Source organism: Curcuma longa, chromosome 8 (genome assembly GCF_044706935.1).
Source record: "Curcuma longa cultivar G26 ecotype Majalengka, Jawa Barat chromosome 8, ITB_CL_G26_1.1, whole genome shotgun sequence".
Taxonomy (NCBI): Eukaryota; Viridiplantae; Streptophyta; class Magnoliopsida; order Zingiberales; family Zingiberaceae; genus Curcuma; species Curcuma longa.
Genome location: NC_133868.1, coordinates 6,226,827 through 6,250,000, shown reverse-complemented (window position 1 = coordinate 6,250,000; position 23,174 = coordinate 6,226,827). Strand labels below are relative to the sequence as shown.

At 38.5% G+C, this 23,174-nt stretch overlaps 2 protein-coding genes and 1 non-coding gene across 3 annotated transcripts; 1 reads left to right on the top strand and 2 right to left on the bottom strand.

The window, feature by feature from the left end:
- Positions 1-3,792: 3,792 nt before the first annotated feature.
- Positions 3,793-5,040, bottom strand: LOC141832801 (putative clathrin assembly protein At1g33340). The gene has a single exon (XM_074720181.1). The coding sequence runs from the start codon at positions 5,010-5,012 to the stop codon at positions 3,912-3,914; it is 1,101 nt and encodes a 366-aa protein (XP_074576282.1). The 5' UTR covers positions 5,013-5,040; the 3' UTR covers positions 3,793-3,911.
- Positions 5,041-7,515: 2,475 nt separating this feature from the next.
- On the top strand, positions 7,516-7,624 carry LOC141834238 (small nucleolar RNA R71). The gene has a single exon (XR_012602289.1). It is a non-coding gene; the product is annotated as a small nucleolar RNA R71 (small nucleolar RNA).
- A 5,529-nt stretch (positions 7,625-13,153) lies between these two features.
- LOC141834159 (putative clathrin assembly protein At1g33340) lies at positions 13,154-14,466 on the bottom strand. The gene has a single exon (XM_074721611.1). It carries the CDS (start codon positions 14,433-14,435, stop codon positions 13,284-13,286), a length of 1,152 nt encoding a protein of 383 aa, XP_074577712.1. The 5' UTR covers positions 14,436-14,466; the 3' UTR covers positions 13,154-13,283.
- Positions 14,467-23,174: the final 8,708 nt, after the last annotated feature.

The window sequence follows — 23,174 nt, the reverse complement described above, 5'->3', positions numbered from 1 at the left end:
GAATTGGATGAGATGAAAGGATTTGTGGGTTGATCAGTTTGGCATGGGCAAAACAATGATTACAGGTAGTTAGGAGGTTCTTTTGAGAATTGAAAACAGTGGAGTGTGAATTTGCCTTGTATTGTACCACTGGCTAGAATTTCAAACTGATGAATGTCAGGAAAATAACTTGGTTCATCTGCCAACTCTTTAAAATGTAATGCCTTTGCTTCTGTTCTGTTCTTCCATTACATTCAAATATTTTGAAGCCATTTCCAAATCTCTTTATACTTTGTCTTGTGAAAAAAAACATTTTAGGTACTTGGATTAACTGTTCTGCACCTGCAATTTACACCCACAACAAAGAGAAAAATAAACTCATCCAATTATTTACAATTTGGAAATACATTGACATTGCTTTGGAGCTTCATCAGTTCTTCAGACTATTTTCTTCGTTTCTAATTTTTATGTTGTATTAACCTGTACAGAATCGTAAAGTGTGACTAAGAAAGGCAATTGAAGCTACAGGGCAAAGCAAGAGTTGCTACATCACTTCTCCAACATTGTCTCTTAACTAACTATTTTTGAGATTCCTGATTACTGTGTTTTGAATACTTAACTAAGATCTTTGATTCTGATTCTGATCGATTATGTAAATACACGTAAAATTTACTGTCTCTACTGTTTTTTCAACCAGCAATTCAATTTATTCCTTATGGTGTCTTGTAGTTGAGTTAATTTCCCAAACACTGCCGAGATGAAGTTCAGACATGCCACTCAAAAGTCAAAATGCCAAAATCACATCACTGTCCTGATGTTGGTGGGGTTTGCACTCGCAGGGAAATGGGCAAGTTCCTGATCCAAAAATCAAGAGTCAACCAATGCCAAGATCATATTCCCTTTTGCCTGCCACATCATTCAAGATCAGTATGCATAATTTTGAAATATTCCATATGCTACTCTCAATCTCTTTTCCATCAGGCATTTGAAATGCAGTGGTGTTTGTTAACTGTCCTTTAGGATAGATTCTTCAAGAAAAGCTTAGTCCATTTGCTCTACCATTTTACATTTTGAAGTAGTACCTTCAATCCCATTTAATTTACCTTATTCTCAAATGATAATCTATGTTATGGTCGTAAGTAATGGGTTGCGGCTAGTCAAGTCCGAGGGCGGCTATCGGGTTCAATAGCACGAGTCATAAAGCCCGGATCCAACCGAATCCTCCGGCACCTCAACCCCGAGTCGAGTTTTGTAGGCTGAGTCGGAGGAATCGGGTCAGGACCTGAGGGAGGTCCTTCGCGACGGATTCGAATCCTCTTAATAAGGTTCTCCGCTCTCAAATCAACCGAGCCGACTCCTCACCCCATGCGAAATTGGATCAAGTCTCATCCTCTCAAACACTCGGAGCCGAATCCCCTCGCCGAATCCATCAAGTCAGATGCAGGGACCGAGTCAGATTCGCAATGAAACAGGCCCCTCCAGGCCAAGTCGGCTTCATACGGACATCCCCGCCCGAGTCGGTCCGGATCCTCGAAGCATCCCCCAACCGAGTTGAGTCGATGTCGGCTCCTCAATGTTGCCATGGCATGATACAGACTTTTCCTTTTCTCCAAAGACCACTCCACCATCATGCGGTTGTGAATGTTCTCCTGCCATCTCCGTAGCTAATCATGATCCTACTCTGACAGACGTACATGATGTGACCTCTCAGACACTGAGACACAAGTCAACGATGGGACATATACTGACTGTACCATATTTTTCTGACACATTCATATCGGTGATGGAACCCCCATCATATTCATGATGGGACATGACTCTCCAGACTCATATAAGGTTGGTCTTGTACTAGAGGGAGATATGCAATCTCACAAATCTTGCCTTTTTCGCTCTCGTTTTCTTCCTCCCTCTCCACAAACTAACTTAAGCATTGGAGTGGTCGCGTTAGGTAACCCCTGACCTTCCTTCTCACGATCGGTGTGCTCGCAGGCCCTGGAAGCTTCACGTCTTCCTCCCTGCTCAAGCTCGCTCAAGTGAGGTGCTGAGAAGAAGCAGCGCATCCAGAAGCGGATCTCAACAAGAACAATCTATAATATTCATATGGTAGTATCAAATAGGTCGGGCTACCCACAACACTACTCTAAAATTCAGATTGTATCGTGTCGGGACCAACCAAAAGATATGATCATGTTGCAAGAGGTTTAGCACGACTCGCGTGTCTAGGCTGAATGTAACTCAACAAAAATAGTATCTGAATTTTCTATTAAAAAGGTTAGTTTGATCTTATTCTCTTGACACGGTTTGAATTGTGCTCAATGTGACTCGAGCCACAAGGGTTCCACTTGTGGGTGGGTCATGACTTAAATATGGTTCATGTCTATTTTGGTGTGATTTGATAAAAATAGCTCTTATTTTTAAAGATAAACAATATCATATATTTTTGTTAATTTACAATTATCAATTTAATTCTATATAATAACGTAGATAGCAAAATTTTAATTGATAAAATATTATCGTGTTATTTCTTTAATTTTCTGATTCTTTTAATTTTGGAATTTTTAAATTTAAAATAAACTCACCCAGAGTTTCGATCAAGCAGATAAAGAAAAAAAAAAGTAAATATGTAATTTGCATCTACAAATATAAATTATGGATTAATAAAATAAAATAATTCAATATGAAAATAATAGGGCAAAAAATAAAAGGGTATCGTAAATTATGTAAACCTTTTTTTCAAAAATAAAATAAAATCAAATCAAAAGAGCATTAACTGTTGTTATGCTATAACAAATAATTATTATTATAGTAGGGGTGAGTAAAAATTTGATTAAATTTAATAAATTGATTGAACCGATTAAATTTAAAATTTTGATTCGATTATTTTAAAATTTCAATTGTTTTCTAAAAAAATTAGTTATATATAATTTGATTCGGTTCATGGTAAAACTTCTTATTCAATTAAATCAAATAAATCAAAAATAAAAAATAATTGATAAATTCACAAGTAAGTAAATTTATAAATTACTAACTAATCTATAAATCATATATAATACTTGAAAATTTTGATTAATTTAATTTTCAACTAAATTAATCGATATTTTATCGATTTGATTTGTTCGAATACTCAGTCTTACTAAATAGTTGCTACAAGCTATCGAGTAACTGATATAATATTATTTCTTACTTTCAATGTTATTGTAATAGTTAATTCTAACTGTTATAATATATAAAATCTACTACGTAAGTATAAAAGTTATTACGTAGTTGCTATAGTTATTTTAAAATGATTTGATTAATTTAAAGTGACGATAAAAGTTCAAATAATTTTGATCAATTTAAGATTTAATAATATTTTAGTTTAGGATTTATAAACTACTATAGCATGTATAAATTACTTATCAACTTGATCAAAATTATTTTAAAATAATTATAATTAAATCATAAATTTTAAATTCTAAAATCACTTAAAAATAATTATAACAGCTACAAATATCTTAGAAATAAATTTTTTGATATGTCGTCGATTTGATTTTTTTAAAAAAGATCTCCTTTTGATGATTTACTAAAATCCTTTTGATTTTTTCCCCAAAATAATAGGATAATTAAATTATTAATATACAATAAAAAACAAAGGAATTAGTACAGTTAAATAACTTAAATCACATGTAAACATGAAAATTATATAAAGAGACATTTTTATTGTTCTTATACCAATAATAAATTCAAAAATTGTTTTTAGTAGTATCGTTTAAAAACATTAAATTAAAATTAATGTACAAATTACGCTAAAATTTTGCATTGGATTTTGCATTGGATCATAATTTAAAAAATCATTATGGCAAAGTCTCTTTCCAAACGCGAAGCGGCTAATTGTGGTCACACAAGAAGACAGAAAAGTTCGTCAGGCCTCAGTCACTTGGAACTAGACAACGCTATCGATTCCGATCAAGCACATCGGAACGACAAGTTTGAGAGCCTCCTCCTCCTCCTCCTTCTTCCTCGAACACCACCCACACCGTGCTTATCGTCGTCTCCAATTTCTTCCAGAACAGGGCGCTCGACTCCTTCCCGCTTCCACTACTTCCTCTGTTGCATCCTCCGCTGGATGACGTCGGACCCCGGCTCCTGTGCTCGATCGAAGCCACCTCCGCCGCCGTGATGATCCTAACATAGGGATAGTCCAAGTTGCTCTTCCCGATCACGTCAGCCGTGCTCCTCTTGCAGCTCTCGTAGAAATCGTAGAGGCTCGGCGTTTGCGCGCACGCCCTGCGCAGGATCTCCGCCGCCGAGCTCTTCGATCGCTCGTCGAGCTCGGGGTAGGCGGCGATCACAGCTTCCACCTCCTCGGAGAAGCTCTCGTACACCCTGATGCTCTCCCTCACCACAATGTTGAACGCCGATTGCATGGCTCGGCTGGCCGCCGACGTGTTCTCCGGCAGGCAATCCATCGCCCGGTCGAGAAAAGTTTGACTTTTGCGCAGGCTGTACAAGACCCACTCTGCCGCCGCCGCCGCTTTTTGCGGCGGTCTAGACGCAGGGAGCTTCGTCGGCCGCAGACCGCCCGCTGGATTGATCGCCCAGCCGAGCCTCTCCTCGAGGAACGCCGCGTAGCCGAGGAGGAACCCGTTTCTCTCCGCCGCGCACCGGGTGGCGGCCAGGTCCACCTTGAGCTCGCCGCACGCCCACATCCCGCGCAGGTCCTGCTCGAAGTACCGGTCGCCTCCGCGGAGCAGCCGGTGGAGCAGCAGCAGCGTCTTGACCGCCGCTGCGTCGTCGTCCAGGCCGGCGGCCGCAAGCAGGCGCGCCGAGAGCCGCCGGGAGAGGAAAGTGATCGACCCCGGAGCGTTAGAGACGAGGAAGAGGATCTCGTGCACCCGCTCCTCTCCGGCGCCGTGCTTGCTGCCGTCGATGCACCGGGACACGGCTGCGTCGATCTCCGCGAGCACGCTCCGGTCGCCAGCCATGTCTCGAGGCCCCGTAGCTTGGTCGATGAACGAGCTCAACGCTGCCAAAAGCTTGAACTTCACCTTCATATCAAGAAGACAACCACTACACTCCTGTAACCAGTAACATCGCATGCCGCTCTGCTCACAAGAATAAATCCGGATGAAGAACACTACGATCTGTGCCAAGAAAACTATTTGCCGCGAAAGAAAGAGAACCACTTTAAGATCTTTACTAATCATATTCCCAAAGTCAACTCTTGGTGGGCGGAATCCAGTTCTTGGGGAATTGGATTCTCATCCATCCATCAAAATCTTCCCCTATTGGTACGAACAATTGAGTTCGACGACTCAGTGATCTCTTTTTCTTTTCATTTCTGATCTGGATTCCCAGAAACATATCTCAGAAAGAGAACTCGGCAGGGGAATGAAGAACAACAAATTCTTTGTGTTTGTCTACTCTCCCACTTGCTCAGCAATATCCCCCTATATAATTAACCTCGTATCTACTGGATCCGCACTATTTAGGACGAATCTTCTTGCTTAGGACTGTTCTGGGCTGTTCTGGGCTCTAACCCAGTTCAAAAATAAACCGCAACTTGTATGCGCAGCCTGACTACGCGTGCGTGGCAAGCGGAACCGCCCTGGGAGAATAAATTGCACTGTCAAAAACAAAAACCCTTAGGGGGTGTTTGGTTGAAGGGTTATCTTTGATAAACTTAATTATCTATTTAAGATTATCAATAATATTCTTATTTGATTTAGATTATCAATAATTTTTAAATAATATAATATTACTACCACATCAACAAAATGGATTATAATTCTGAAATCTAATTACATTGGTAAGGTAGGATATTTTATAATTCTCAAATTAATATAAAATTTAATATAAAAATATCTTTTAATATTTATCTTTTAAAATAAAAATATCCTTAAACTTGTCATTTGTTCGCAACCCTAACCTTCAACTTGCGATTCCAAAACCCGCCGTACCGCATGGACCTTACCAACGTTCATGCCTTCAACCCTCTTTGTAAGGGCATCAATCTGTGCATTTAGCTTAGTGTATTGGTGTAACGACCCGGCCCAGCCCATTTGGCGGTCCATTCGGCGGCCCATTTAGCGACCCATTTGGCGACCCTGGTGGTCGTCGACCGTCGACCGTCGACCGTCGGCTCGTCGACCGTGTCGTTACTCATCTAGACTTCCCACCCCTGGAAGTGGGTTTTTGCCTTCCCCAGGATTCGAACTCTAGACCTCCAGGCTAAGTACTAAAGTTTATGAATCCTGGTACCAAGTGTTCTTGAGAATACTTGGTACCAGGATTCATAAACTTTAGTACTTAGCCTGGAGGTCTAGAGTTCGAATCCTGGGGAAGGCAAAAACCCACTTCTAGGGGTGGGAAGTCTAGATGAGTAACGACACGGTCGACGAGCCGACGGTCGACGGTCGACGGTCGACGACCACCAGGGTCGCCAAATGGGCCGCCAAATGGGCCACCGAATGGACCGCCAAATGGGCTGGGCCGGGTCGTTACAATAAAAGGCGCCTTTTATTGTAACGACCCGCCCGTCCGCCCGAGGGAATTCTACTTATCCCGACCCCTATTTTTCTGTGGGTCATGGGCCGTCGACCATCGACCGTGCCGTTACCTTACTCGGACATTCCACCCCTGCCCAGTGGATTTTTGTCTTCCTCAGATTCGAACTCTAGACCTGCAGGCTAAAGTACTAAAGAATGGCGCGTCAAAAAGAAATGAATGGGTACAAGCCAGGGATCCCCAAAGATGTTGATGATTATGTTTAACTATTAAAGTAATAGTTTTCAAAAAGGCAAACGTTTTCTATGTTGAATATATGAAATGTGAATGTTCAATGTTTGCTTATACATGTTAGGAAAGAATGATATGCTTTATTTACTTAACGTACGATGTATGTAACGAATGGATTTTGTGAGTAGGAAAGGGACTTACTAAGCTTTATGCTTATAGATACTTCCCTTATCTTGCAGATCCCGTTAGCAGGTACTGAGCAAATGGAAGGCAGCAGGACGGGGCGGTAAAGATGGATGTGTGTGGTGACTTGATTATGCTCGGGCCATGCAATTAGCCTTGCATGATTAAATGATATTTTATTTACCTTGTATTAGTAATACCTGACAATTATTTCATTTTCATGTTTAGAACTTGATAACCTAGAATTGAAATGCAACCTAGGTTGGTTTATCATGTTTCCCTACTATTATATATGAACCGTTTTAAATTATTACTAGTTCCGCTGCATGTTTAGTTAAGTTAAGTGTGTATATGATAGTAGTTTAAAATGAATGAAGAAAAGAAACTGTAGCATCCGTCGAGGGCCCACGTAAGGGCGGGCGTTACAATTGGTCGACATTGTACTTCTCTGGAATTTTCTGCACATTACCTCTTTCATTTGCCCATTGATGGTGATTGAGTGCCACATTTTCAATTAGTTCTTCGGCTTCTTCCAAGCTTTTATTCATTAGTGCACCTCCTGCAGCGGAATCCAAATAAACCTTCGTCTGATAGTTGATTCCATTGTAGAAAGTGTGAATGATAAGTCATCTCTCTAGTCCATGATGTGGGCACTTTCTTAACATTCCTTGGAATCTATCCCAAGCTTCAAAGAGTGTCTCTCCGTCCATTTGTTGAAAACTTGAGGCAGTCTTACTTGGGGGATAGAACTTGTTCATAAAAATCTTCACTAATTGTTCCCAAGAGTTTATGTAATTCGGAGGTAATGAATGATACCAGTCCTTCGCCCGGTCTCTTAATGAGAATCTGAAAAGCATCAATCTCTGAACGTCAAAACTGATCCCTTGTTGCCTTCTTGTACTGCAGGCGTCTGAAAATATTTCAATGTGCAAATGCGGATCTTCGTGTGGACCACCCCCAAACTGATTCTGTTGGATCATGGAGTATACTTCCTAACAAATATGACATCATAATCTTGCATATCGAGTACTATCAGGTCGCAATAGAGTTCTCTTTCTGCGATTCTGATTGGTACATTATGCAACATGTGGGTAGATGCCATTATTTCCCCCGAAGGCAGGGTTGTTAAAAATTTACTATCTAGAACTTGTGGAGGTATGTCTATCTTCTTAGCAAATGGCATGGAAATAAACGAATGCGTTGCCCCAGTATCAAATAATGTCGTAGCATACTAACTGTAAATAAATATCTGATCGGTGACAACTGTCGAAGCATTCGCCACATCCTCCTTGGTAAGAGAGAAAACCTTGGCATTTGTTGTAATTGGCGGGGCCTCCAACCTTCCTTGACTTATTTGAGGACCTTCCAGTGCAGCTTGCATATAATGCAGTTGTGCAGGTGCACTCTGGTACTGAATTTGCTGCTGAGGGGGTGCTTGGAACTTGGTAGGATAGGCATGAGCCTTATGCCCCTCTAATCCACAGGTAAAGCACTTATTTGTACCCTTGCGGCATTCTCCAAGATGCGGTTTTCCACATTTTACGCATGGGGTGTACTTGAGTTTTTTATTTGCTGAACCGCCTTTAGAATTGTTGTTAGGATGTATACTGAAAAGACTTATCTTTTGTATAAACATTTACGAAATAAGAAATCATGTTTTAGTCAAATGTGTAACGCCCGCCCTTACCAGAGCCTTGACGGACGCTACAGTTTGTGACATTCATTCACTACAAAAATAAGGGTGTTTAGCAACAAACTTTTGCGACAAAATTTATTTGTCGCAAATTTGAGACAAAATTTGCGACAAAAACAAAATTCGTTGCTAATTTAGAACGAATTTTGCGACAAAAATTTTTTTGTGGTAAAGTTTGCGATGAACAAAGTTTGTCGCTAAATTTGTCGCAATTTAGCCACGAATTGACTTATTCGTCGCAAATTTGCGACGAATAAGTAAATTCGTGGCTAATATTGGATTTCCCGGAAAAATTAAAATATTCCAATCCATATAAGTTGCGACGAATAACGTTTTTTTGTCGCTGAAATTGCGACGAACGACGGATTCGTCGCAAGTTGGCGACAATTTAGTATTTTTGTCGGAAATCTTGTGACGAAAATGGCGATTAGATTTATCCGTTGCTAAATTTCTCGATTCCGGTGCCAAAGAACCACGTGATTTTGCGACGAATACTATTATTCGTTGCAAATTTGCGACGAATACTATTATTCGTTGCAAATTTGCGACGAATACTATTATTCGTTGCAAATTTGCGACGAATACTATTATTCGTTGCAAATTTGCGACGAATTATTCGTTGCAAATTTGCGACGAATTCTATTATTCGTTGCAAATTTGCGACGAATAATAGTATTCGTCGCAAATTTGCGACAATTTAGTATATTTGTCGCAAATTGCGACGAATATGGCGATTAGATTTATTCGTTGCTAAATTTCTCGTTTCCGGTGCCACTTACTCACCCGGGACCCACGTGATTTTGCGACGAATTCTATTATTCGTTGCAAATTTGCGACGAATAATAGTATTCGTCGCAAATTTGCGACAATTTAGTATATTTGTCGCAAATTGCGACGAATATGGCGTCGAATAAAATTTCGTCGCAAAAAACCCTAGATTAAAAGTTTCCGCCGATCCCCTTTTCTCCCCCCTCGCGATTTTCCTCTCCCGCAGCGCTGCCGTCTCGCGATTTTTCTCCCTCTCTCGCCTTCCAGCTTCTCCGGCGACGGCAATCTCCTCCGGCGGCGCTTCCTCTCCTTGCTCGAAGGTAAGATCTCCTTTTATTTCGTTTTTCGCTGTTCTTTTTCGTTTGTGGGGCTGGAAAGGGGTGGTCGGGCGGGTTGCTGGAGCTCGCCGGCCAGCAGTGCTAGGGTTGCTGGTGCTGGCCGGCGGCGGCCGTCTGGCGGCGGGCGTTGGTGTCGTGCAGGTGTGTTGGCGGGCGTTGGTGTCGTGCAGGTGTGTTGGCGGCGCGCAAGTGTGGCGGCCGGCGTTGGTGTGGCCGGCGGCGGCGACCGGTGGTGTGGCCGGCGGCGGCCAGCCACTGGTGGGGTGCTGGCCGGCCACAGTGGGGGGGGGGGGGGGGGTTAGGTTTGTGCATGGGCAAAACAGTGATTACAGGTAGTTAGGAGCTTCTTTTGAAAATTGAAAACAGTGGAGTGTGAATATGCCTTGTATTGTGCCACTGGCTAGAATTTCAAACTGATGAATGTCAGGAAAGCATTGCATTCAAATATTTTGAAACCATTTCCAAATCTCTTTATACTTTGGCTTATGAAAGAAAACATTTAGGTACTTGGCTTAATTGTTCTGCACCTGCAATTTACACCCACAACAAAGAGAAAAATAAACTCATCCAATTATTTACAATTTGGAAATATATTGGCATTGCTTTGGAGCTTCATCAGTTCTTCAGACTATTTTCTTCGTTTCTAATTTTGATGTTGTATTAACCTGTACAGAATCGTAAAGTGTGACTAAGAAAGGCAATTGAAGCTACAGCGCAAAGCAAGAGTTACTACATCACTTCTCCAACATTGTCTCTTAACTAACTATTTTTGAGATTTCTGATTACTGTGTTTCGAATACTTAACTAAGATCTTTGATTCTGATCAATTATGTAAATACACGTCAAATTTACTGCCTCTACTGTTTTTCAACCAGCAATTCAATTTATTCCTTATGGTGTCTTGTAGTTGAGTTAATTTCCCAAACACTGCCGATATGAAGTTCAGACATGCCACTCAAAAGTCAAAATGCCAAAATCACATCACTGTCCTGATGTTGGTGGGGTTTGCACTCGCAGGGAAATGGGCAAGTTCCTGATCCATAAACCAAAAGTCAACCAATGCCAAGATCATATTCCCTTTTGCCTGCCACATCATTCAAGATCAGTATGCATAATTTTGAAATATTCCATATGCCACTCTCAATCTCTTTTCCACCAGGCATTTGAAATGCAGTGGTGTTTGTTAACTGTCCTTTAGGAGAGATTCTTCAAGAAAAGCTTAGTCCATTTACTCTACCATTTTACATTTTGTTGTTGTTGTTGTTGTTGCCGAGACAATGTTCTCCTCCGTCATGATCAATTGCAGCTTTCTAATTTATCTCCTCACATATAGTGATGTTGCTAGGATGGCGGATTCCAACTTTTACTGAAGTTGTTGTTGAAGTAGTACCTTCAATCCCATTTAAGTTTACCTTATTCTCAAATGATAATCTATAAGATTCATATGGTAGTATCAAATAGGTCGGGCTACCCGCAACACTACTCCAAAATTCAGATTGTATCGTGTTGGAACCAGCCAAAGATATGATCATGTTGCGAGAGGCTTAGCACGACTGCGTGTCTAGGCTGAATGTAACTCGACAAAAATAGTATCTGATTTGTCTATTAAAAAGGTTAGTTTGAAAGTATTTATTTGTGCCCACTAAATATGCTAAATTGATCTTAACAAAATTTTAATTTTTTTTTCAATGATTATCTCGAATCTCACTTCTAACCTCTCATTCAAGCATATCACATCCTCTTATTCTCTTGACACGGTTTGAATTGTGCTCAATGTGACTCGAGCCACAAGGGTTCCACTTGTGGGTGGGTCATGACTTAAATATGGTTCATGTCTATTTTGGTGTGATTTGATAAAAATAGCTCCTATTTTTAAAGATAAACACTAGCATATATTTTTGGTAATTTACAATTATCAATTTAATTCTATATAATAACGTAGATATCAAAATTTTAATTGATAAAATATTATCGTGTTATTTCTTTAATTTTCGGATTCTTTTAATTTTGGAATTTTTTTATTTAAAATAAACTCACCCAGAGTTTCGATCAAGCAGATAATGAAAAAAATATAAATATGTAATTTGCATCTACAAATATAAATTATGAATTAATAATCTAAAATAATTCAATATAAAATTAATAGGGCAAAAAATAAAAGGGTATCGTAAATTATGTAAACCTTTTTTTCAAAAATCAAATCAAATCAAATCAAAAGAGCATTAACGGTGTTGTTATGCTAAGAATAAATAACAATTATTAGTTAGTAGAGGTAAATAAAAATTTGATTAAATTTAATAAATTGATTGAACTGATCAAATTTAAAATTTTAATTTGATTATCTTAGAATTTTAGTTATTTTTAAAAAAAATTAGTTATATTATTAATTCGATTCGGTTTCGATTGTAAAATTTCTTATTCGATTAAATCGAATAAATCAAAAATAAAAAATAATCGATAAATTTGTAAGTAATTTATAAATTACTAACTAATCTATAAATAATCTATAATACTTGAAAATTTTGATTAATTTAATTTTTCAACTAAATTAATTGATATTTATTGATTTGGTTTGTTCGAATACTCAGTCTTACTAAATAGTTGCTACAATATATAAAAGCTATCGAGTAACTACTATAATATTATTTCTTACTAATGCTATTGGAACAATTAATTCTACCTGTTATAACATATAGAATCTACTATATATATATTAATTTTGATCAATTTTAAATAAAATAGATATATTTTGAATTTAGGATTTAAAGTTCAAGTTTTTAATATTTAAGATTTAGCTACAACTATGTAGCAGCTAACTACCGATAACTACTATAGCATGTATAAATTACTCATCAACTTGATCAAAATTATTTTAAAATAATTATAATTAAATCATAAATTTTAAATTCTAAAATCACTTAAAAATAATTATAACAGCTACAAATATCTTAGAAATAAAATTTTTGATATGTCGTCAATTTGATTTTTTTTTAAAAGATCTCCTTTTGATGATTTACTAAAATCCTTTTGATTTTTTCCCCAAAAATAATAAGATAATTAAATTATTAATATACAATAAAAAACAAAGGAATTAGTACAATTAAATAACTTAAATCACATGTAAACATGAAAATTATATAAAGAGACATTTTTATTGTTCTTATGCCAATAATAAATTCAAAAGTTGTTTTTAGTAGTGAAAAAGTGACATCATCAAAATTGCATATTTACAGATTTTCTTTCAAATGAGAAACGCTGTCATAGGATGTTTAAGTATTGATTCAAATTAAAGATTGATTTTAAGTATCATAAATTATATTTGAATTTATCTGACCACCCCCAATGGGATTGAGTCCTGTCTGTACGATCGGGCCCAGTGAAAAGTCTTCCGTTAGGACTACTGAGATCGCTATCAGTCCATAGTAGTATCATTTAAAAATATTAAATTAAAATTAATGTACAAATTACGCTAAAATTTTGCATTGGATCATAATTTTAAAAAATCATTATGTCAAAGTCTCTTTCCAGACGCGAAGCGGCTAATTGTGGTCACACAAGAAGACAGAAAAGTTCGTCAGGCCTCAGTCACTTGGAACTAGACAACGCTATCGATTCCGATCAAGCACATCGGATTCGGAACGACAAGTTTGAGAGCCTCCTCCTCCTCCTCCTTCTTCCTCGAACACCACCCACACCGTGCTTATCGTCGTCTCCAATTTCTTCCAGAACAGGGCGCTCGACTCCTTCCCGCTTCCACTACTTCCTCTGTTGCATCCTCCGCTGGATGACGTCGGACCCCGGCTCCTGTGCTCGATCGAAGCCACCTCCGCCGCCGTGATGATCCTAACGTAGGGATAGTCCAAGTTGCTCTTCCCGATCACGTCAGCCGTGCTCCTCTTGCAGCTCTCGTAGAAATCGTAGAGGCTCGGCGTTTGCGCGCACGCCCTGCGCAGGATCTCCGCCGCCGAGCTCTTCGATCGCTCGTCGAGCTCGGGGTAGGCGGCGATCACAGCTTCCACCTCCTCGGAGAAGCTCTCGTACACCCTGATGCTTTCCCTCACCACAATGTTGAACGCCGATTGCATGGCTCGGCTCGCGGCCGACGTGTTCTCCGGCAGGCAATCCATCGCCCGGTCGAGAAAAGTTTGACTTTTGCGCAGGCTGTACAAGACCCACTCTGCCGCCGCCGCCGCTTTTTCCGGCGGTCTAGACGCAGGGAGCTTCGTCGGCCGCAGACCGCCCGCTGGATTGATCGCCCAGCCGAGCCTCTCCTCGAGGAACGCCGCGTAGCCGAGGAGGAACCCGTTTCTCTCCGCCGCGCACCGGGTGGCGACCAGGTCCACCTTGAGCTCGCCGCACGCCCACATCCCGCGCAGGTCCTGCTCGAAGTACCGGTCGCCTCCGCGGAGCAGCCGGTGGAGCAGCAGCAGCGTCTTGACCGCCGCTGCGTCGTCGTCCAGGCCGGCGGCCGCAAGCAGGCGCGCCGAGAGCCGCCGGGAGAGGAAAGTGATCGACCCCGGAGCGTTAGAGACGAGGAAGAGGATCTCGTGCACCCGCTCCTCTCCGGCGCCGTGCTTGCTGCCGTCGATGCACCGGGACACGGCTGCGTCGATCTCCGCGAGCACGCTCCGGTCGCCAGCCATGTCTCGAGGCCCCGTAGCTTGGTCGATGAACGAGCTCAACGCTGCCAAAAGCTTGAACTTCACCTTCATATCAAGAAGATAACCACTACACTGCTGTAACCAGTAACATCGCATACCGCTCTGCTCACAAGAATAAATCCGGATGAAGAACACTACGATCTGTGCCAAGAAAACTATTTGCCGCGAAAGAAAGAGAACCACTTTAAGATCTTTACTAATCATGTTCCCAAAGTCAACTCTTGGTGGGCGGAATCCAGTTCTTGGGGAATTGGATTCTCATCCATCCATCAAAATCTTCCCCTATTGGTACGAACAATTGAGTTCGACGACTCAGTGATCTCTTTTTCTTTTCATTTCTGATCTGGATTCCCAGAAACATATCTCAGAAAGAGAACTCGGCAGGGGAATGAAGAACAACAAATTCTTTGTGTTTGTCTACTCTCCCACTTGCTCAGCAATATCCCCCTATATAATTAACCTCGTATCTACTGGATCCGCACTATTTAGGACGAATCTTCTTGCTTAGGACTGTTCTGGCTGCTGGGCTAACCCAGTTCAAAAATAAAATTATTATCTATATAAATTTTTTATTTAGTCCATTAAAGTTCATTCTTTTCGCACTTAAAATCCAGTAGTTCAAGCTTCCTAAATTCTAATTCATAGATCCATCCCTTGATATATAGAGGTTTAGTTATTAGAGAGAAAATAATTAGAGTAGTTATATTTCATCTACTTGTTGAGTGAAATAAACAAATCTAGGAGAGACCAATAGAATAGAAGGGGGAAAGAACTAGAACTAGGAATTTTATTTTTATAAAACTTCCTATTTTTTGAAATTCTTTGTAGGATTAATTAATTTAATCAAACAGTTCTTTTTAAAAAAACTGATGTCTTATCATTGATGTTTTAACTATGGATATAGGATTAGGAGTGGAGAATGATAAATTATAGTGCTTGGATTATGATTGAGTTGATTACTACGAGACATATTTATTGTAATGGAAAAGAATTGAATCTCGACGAAGTTAAAGTAATGTTTTCTTCGTAGTAGTTAACTTCAGCTTTCCAATTTATCTCCTCCTTATAGATGGTTGTGAGATCGATCATGTGGGACTGCTGAAATGATATATTTTATTTTTTATTATAGAGAATGATAAATTATATTAATTTTTTTAGAGATAAATACTAAGAAGATTAATAGCTTAGAAAAAGTAATAAAATAATAATTTGAGGGTAATTAAAAAATAATTGGTTTGTCCAAAACTAACAAATGATCCCCAGTTTTAGAAATGAAAGAGACCAGTACGACTTCGTGTCCTACTCTGTCCAAGTCCAATGCATCCAAATAGATAGAAGGCAGGTGACTTCGTATCTCTACCCTGTCCAAGTCCAATGCATGTTGCATCAAATAGAGAGAGAAGGCAAATGGTTTTCTCAGTTTTGAAAAAATGAAACAAGTTGTCTAACCTTCTGACGGCTATCATTCTACGTGGATCCTACGCATCATTTCTTCAAATCACTACATAAAAAAATTGATAAATTTAAGTAGAATATTAAGGATGAAAATATTCATCATAAATTAATAATAATTTTTATGATAGAATATATTCATCGTAAATTTATGATAATTTTTATGATAAAAATAATTTATTATAGAATTAGCAGCATATTAAATTCATCGTTAAATTTATCGTGAAAAATATGTTTATCATAAAATTCATCGTTAATTTACAACAAAAAAGTATTTTGTCACTAATTGATTATGAATAAATTTTTTTTTACAAATTTGATGATGAAAAATAAATTCGTCGGTAAGCGACGAAAGAATTATTCGTCGTGAATATAGCGACGAAATATAAATTCATCGTATTTAAAGTGACGGCGAAATTTTTTTTCATCGCCAATTTGGCGATGAATTTGACAACGAAAGTCGATTTACCGTCAAAGTTAGGGTATTAAATCATAAATCGTGTTCTCTTCTCAGTTTCTCTTCCTTTGCACAGATCTCTCACTCATGCATGTTGTCGTCACCACTCTGCCGTCGGTGTCGGATTACTCCAACGATCAAAGTCCGCGACATCGTTCTGATATTTCTCCCACTCCCTCTCCCTCTCCTCTCCCTCTCTCGTCGAGACCGCTCCCCCCTTCCCGCATGGTGTTGGCAGCCTATTAGATTGAGCACTGTCGGACTATGAGGTTGCTAGTTGTGAGGCCTTGGGTGCTACCCACGATGCCGGTGACACGTTGCCCGTGAGCCCCACCATCCACTGTGAACTCGGCCGCCAACTCGGCTGGCAATGAGCTCGACTAATTATGAGCTTTTCCATTTACAAGTCCATCCTGTTAACATATGCATTATTTTATATTTTGTCCCACCTCGATTGATGTGAATTATAGAATTAAGTTTAACCTTATATAAAGGGATGTAATATCTTCTTTCAGGAATAATATATTAGATTAGACTCTTCTTTTGATATACTTGTAAGAATTCATGAATTCTAATTTCTTTAATTCATGAATTCTATCATGGTATCAGAGTCTGTTAAATACTTGCTCGTAGGGTTATGTTTCGGTTTATTTTCACCGCTTCTACATCTGAATGGTTAGATCTGCCCTAAATATTTTATTTCGTTTGAGATTGGATATTGCTTTTGATTGCCTTGATCGTTTGTTAGTTGGGATTTGAGATTGTTACTTGTTATTTTGGATTGTTCTGTTCAAAATTGTTTACAATGACTGGAGGTGACGATTCGTTGCAATCTATTGGTGTCCGTTTAGATGGAAAAAATTATTCGTATTGGAATTATGTGATGACTAATTTTCTGAAGGGCAAAGGAGTTTGGGAATATGTTTCTGGAAAAATCAAATGCCCTGTAGTTGGTGTTGAAAAATTTGATGAATTGTTTCGTATTTGGGATACAAATAATTCAAAGATTATCACTTGGATCAACAACTCTGTTGAACACAGAATTGGTGTTCAATTGGCAAAGTTTAAAACTGCAAAAGAAATTTGGGATTATTTGTCAAAATTATTTGTGCAAAATAACTTTGCTGTTAAGTATCAATTACAATCTGAAATTCGTGCATTAGTGCAAAATGACTTGAGTATTCAGGATTTTTTCTGTGCAATGACTACTCTTTGGGATCGGTTAGCATTGACAGAATCTATTGAATTACAAACATGTGATGCTTATATTAAAAGTAGAGATGAGGATCGCCTTGTTCAACTACTTATGGGTCTTCGTCCAGAATTTGAAAATTGTCGCTCAGGTCTCTTGCACCGTAAACCTCTACCATCTGTTGAAGATGTAATAAATGAACTCATGGCTGAAGAAACTTGTTTGAAGACTCTAAAAGGGGTGCATAATATGTCTACTTCGGTTTTGGCAGCCTCTCCGTCTGCACCGATCATAGCAGCTCCTGCACACCAGTATAAAACATCTGTCACAGGAAACTGTAATTATTGTAAGAAACCAGGGCACTGGAAGAATCAATGCCCTGAGCTTCGGAAAGAATCGACTAGGAAGCTTCCAGGGCACGGACGAAAGTCTCCACAACAATATCAAGGCAGGCAACAAAAAATGTATTTTGAGGGTCCATCTCAAAATCGTTATCCATCTACTCCGACAGCTTTTGTGCCCTCCTCAAATCACTCAGCTTCAGCTTCAGAGTTTTCTGTGAATACTGGTACTAATTCTATTGTCGACCAATTTCAGAAGTTCCTCGCCTTTCAGCAATTTCAAAAGGACCCTCATAATTATGCTCTTTCTGCTCCTTCCAGCTCATCTCCGTCTATTGGGTCAGGTATCCCTTCATCTCCCTGGATTTTAGATTCTGGAGCTGGTAATCACATGTCTCATGATCCTTCTTCTTTTACATATATGTCTCCTGACCCTCCATCTATTTCTGTTATGACTGCGGATGGTACACAAATGTCATTGAAAGGAACTGGCTCTATCCAAACACCCTCTTTATCTCTACCTGATGTTTACTTTATCCCTAAATTACATATGAACCTTGTTTCTGTTGGTCAATTATGTGACTCAGGGTGTTTTGTTGGTTTTCTTCCAAATTCTTGTTATGTGCAGGATCTAAAATCCAAGAGAGTGATTGGGACAGGGCATAGAAAAGGGAAAGGTCCTTATGTGTTGGATGAACTGCATCTTCCCACTCACGTAGCAGCAATGCCTGTCAATTTGTCTTCTTTTCATTTGACACCTTCTTCTTCAAAATTTTATTTGTGGCATTCTAGACTTGGTCATCTATCAGGTTCTCGTTTACGTTCTATGTGTACTTCTGATGAACTTGGTGATTTACCACCTGATGATATTTCTGATTGTAGTGGATGCAAACTTGGAAAATTTTCTGCTTTGCCTTTTATTTTAAGCACTTCCACTTCTTCGGCACCTTTTGATTTAGTTCATTCTGATGTGTGGGGACCGACACCTATTCAAACTAAGGGAGGTTCTCGATATTACGTCTCTTTCATTGATGATCATACTCGTTATTGTTGGATTTATTTAATGAAACGTCGTTCTGATCTTAGTCATATTTATGCTGAGTTTAGGGCCTATGTAAAAACTCAGCACTCTGCCACAATCAAGTGTTTTCGAGCTGATTTAGGGGGAGAGTATACTAGTGGAGATCTTTCTGGTATTTTCAAAACTGATGGTACAATACATCAGTCCTCTTGTACTGATACCCCACAACAGAATGGAGTAGCCGAGAGAAAGCATAGGCATATTATTGAGACCGCCCGGTCTATGCTGTTATCCGCTAGTGTTCCTAGTGAATTTTGGGGAGAAGTTGTCCTTACATCAGTGTATCTTATTAATAGGATCCCTACCGCTCATAACTCTGGGATTTCTCCATATGCTAAATTATTTGGTCACACTTCATTATATTCTCATTTAAGGGTTTTTGGCTCTACATGCTTTGTTCTTCGTCCACATGCAGAACGTTCTAAGTTATCATCTCGTGTGGCCATTTGTGTTTTTCTTGGATATGGGGTTGTGCAGAAAGGTTATCGTTGTTACGATCCAGCTTCTGGAAAATTGTATGTTTCTCGTAATGTTTCCTTTATTGAACATATTCCTTTCTTCACTATCCCACCTACCTCACATGACATGTCGAAATCTGATCTCATTCAGATTTATCCTTTTATTACTGATGGTCCATCTGAAAATGATAACCCTCATGAAACTATACCGAATGTTCCGCTTCATCCTACTTGTAGAACAAATGATGTTGACACCAATCCTCCTTCTACGACTGCTTCAGAACCTTCCATAATTACGGATCCAAACTTACCTCGATATCCTACACGCACTCGTCGATCTACTCAGGTACCTGATTTTGATTACTCTTGTTATGCACCATCTTTCGCTTCTTTTTTAGTTTCCAACAAATTTCTTCGTGAGCCCACCTCTTACTCTGAGGCATATCGTGATCCTCTTTGGCAAGAGGCTATGAATGAGGAATTGTCTGCTTTGGACAGAACTGGTACTTGGGATTTGGTTTCTCCACCGGTTGGTAAAAAAAATTATTGGTTCTCGATGGGTATACAAGATTAAAACCAAGTCTGATGGCTCTATTGAGCGATATAAAGCTCGTTTGGTTGCAAAAGGTTATGCTCAAGAGTATGGTATGGATTATGAGGAGACTTTCGCACCTGTTGCAAAAATGACATCTGTCCGGGTTCTTATTGCAGTAGCTTCTGTTCGTCGCTGGAGTATTTCACAAATGGACGTTAAAAATGCTTTTTTGAATGGAGATCTTCAGGAGAAAGTCTACATTGTTCCTCCACCTGGTGTTTCTCATCGGCCAGGGCAAGTGTGCAGGCTTAAGAAGGCTCTGTATGGTCTTAAACAAGCCCCGAGAGCTTGGTTCGACAAGTTCTCCTCTGTAGTATATTCACTTGGTTTTACTTCTAGCTCTCATGATTCAGCATTATTTGTTAAATCGTCTCCTGCAGGTCATATTATACTCTTGTTGTATGTTGATGATATGATTATTACAGGAGATGATGCTGACGGTATCTCAGATCTAAAAGCTACTTTGTCTCATCGTTTTGAGATGAAAGATTTAGGTAATCTACGTTACTTTCTAGGTATTGAGGTAGCTTATTCTGAAAGGGGATATCTTCTATCTCAGTCTAAGTACACTTCAGATATTCTTGAGCGATCTCGTCTCACAGATACTCGTGTTGTTGACTCTCCTCTTGAGGTTAACATTCGTTATAATCCTACTGATGGGGATCCTCTTGCTGATCCAACTTTATATCGATCAATCGTGGGTAGTCTGGTGTACCTCACTATTACTCGGCCTGATATTGCATATGTCGTTCACATTGTCAGTCAGTTCGTTTGCTCACCTACATCTGTTCATTGGGTTGCAGTTATGCGTATTCTTCGTTATCTTCGTGGAACGCTATATCAGAGTCTTTTATTTCCATCGACCTCATCTTTGGAGCTTCGCGCTTTTTCTGATGCCGACTGGGCAACTGACCAAACTGATCGAAAATCGACTACGGGTTATTGTGTATTTTTAGGTGATTCACTTATTTCATGGAAAAGTAAGAAACAAGATGTTGTTTCTCGCTCTTCAACTGAGGCAGAGTATCGCGCTATGGCTTCTGCTACAAGTGAGATTATATGGTTACGCTGGCTATTGACTGATATGGGCGTCTCCCTTAGTGGTCCGACACCGATGTACTGCGATAATAAGAGTGCTATTCAGATTGCGCACAACACAGTCTTTCATGAATGTACCAAGCATATTGAGATCGATTGCCACTTTACTCGGCACCATTTCGAGCGAGGCACCATATCCTTACCTTTTGTCTCATCCTCGATGCAGCTTGCAGATTTCTTCACAAAGGCACACACTGTCAAGCGTCACCGTTTTTTTCTTGACAAACTCTCAATGTTTCTCACTATACCATCATGAGTTTGAGAGGGGATGTTAACATATGCATTATTTTATATTTTGTCCCACATCGATTGATGTGAATTATAGAATTAAATTTAACCTTATATAAAGGGATGTAATATCTTCTTTCAGGAATAATATATTAGATTAGACTCTTCTTTTGATATACTTGTAAGAATTCATGAATTCTAATTTCTTTAATTCATGAATTCTATCATGATTTGCTAGCTGAACTAATTTAGTCTTTAAAAACTTCTATATTTTGTGATATTAATTTAGTTTACTAAAAGTATTTGTTGTACAAATTATATTTAATTGTTAATTTTGTAATGCTGTTTGTGTAAGTTTTTATTTTACATCAACTAAAAGTAATTAGAGAGATACTCATTTTGTTCATCAAATTTAAGTATATTTACAATAATAGTTATTTTTAATAGTAGAAAGTGTTTAGTTATATATAACAGTAATTATTTTAACATTAGTTGGTGTTATTCCATTTTAATATGAATTAATTATGTTTATGTTATCAATGAGGAGATCTATAATAGTTTTTATTTGTAATAAATAAAAGTTAATATTTTAATATTTTTAAATTTAAAAATAATAAAAATTATAGAAAATAAGAAGTTAAATGTATAAAAAGAATTTACCTGAACGTAGGAGCTTAACTGATAAATTTATTGTTGGGTTGAAATAATTTTTAAATTTTACTTCTAGTAATGTTGAGTTTATGAATAGAAATAAGATAAGATGTCGGTATAGAAAGTATCATAAGTAATGTTTATTACTTATGCATCATCATTGGAGGAGATAAAAGTATTAGGAGTTGGTAAAAATGTGAATAATGAATCATACCTCTAATTTAGGAATTGTTGAATACTGCAGATGATTAGTGTGGGTTGGTTATGATAATCACACTATCTCTTACAGCAAGAAGGTTGAATGTCAAAGCAGAGCATAATGTGTCTTAATAATTTTATTCAAGTTATCGGAGAGACATTGTCACGTGACCACATAATGCTCAATGATTTTTACAATATGAATAAACTTGTGAAACACTTAGGTCTTCCAATGGAAAGAATTGATGTTTGTAGAGCTAATTATATGTTATATTGGAGAGGAGACAATAGCAATGTAAAACATACACTTAGTTATTTTATTTGCATTTAACTCCTAGGCTACAAAAACTTTATGCATCAAAGGTCACTGCTCAATACATGATTTGACGTGCAACTCATAAAACAGAAGGACTAATGTGTCATCCATCAAATAGAGAGGCGTGGAAGATTTTTAATAGAACATATTTTGAATTTGCGAAGGAGACTCAAAATATTAAGTTAGGTCTCTGTACTGATGGATTTGCTCCATTTGATAAATTAGAAAGAAATTATTCTTGTTGATCAATTATTATAACTTTATATAATCTTCCACTTGGAATGTGCATAAAAACATTGCATATGCTTTTGACATTGATTGTGTTTGACCCATAAAATTCGAAGAAGTTAATAGATGTTTATATGCAACCACTGATTGTATAGCTGAAACAACTATAAGATGAAGATTTTCCTACATATGATGTGCATACTAATCAGATGTTTGTAATGGAGGTTGCTCTTTTTTAGACCATAAATGACTTTTTGGCTTATGACATATTATCGGGATGGAATACTGCTAGGATTTTAGGATGTCCAATATATATGGAGAGATCAAAATCAATCAGATTGAAACATAGAAAGAAGCTGAGTTATTTTGATTGTCATACATAATTTTTACTACTAAATCATAATTTTAGAAGGAATAAAGAAGAATTTGTTGGGTTGCAAGGGTGCAAACATAGTCCCACATCTAAAGCACATGGAAAAGATCATGAGTTTCAAAGGATGGAAAGTATCTCCATTGGTATGAGGCCTTTTGGGGAAAGCC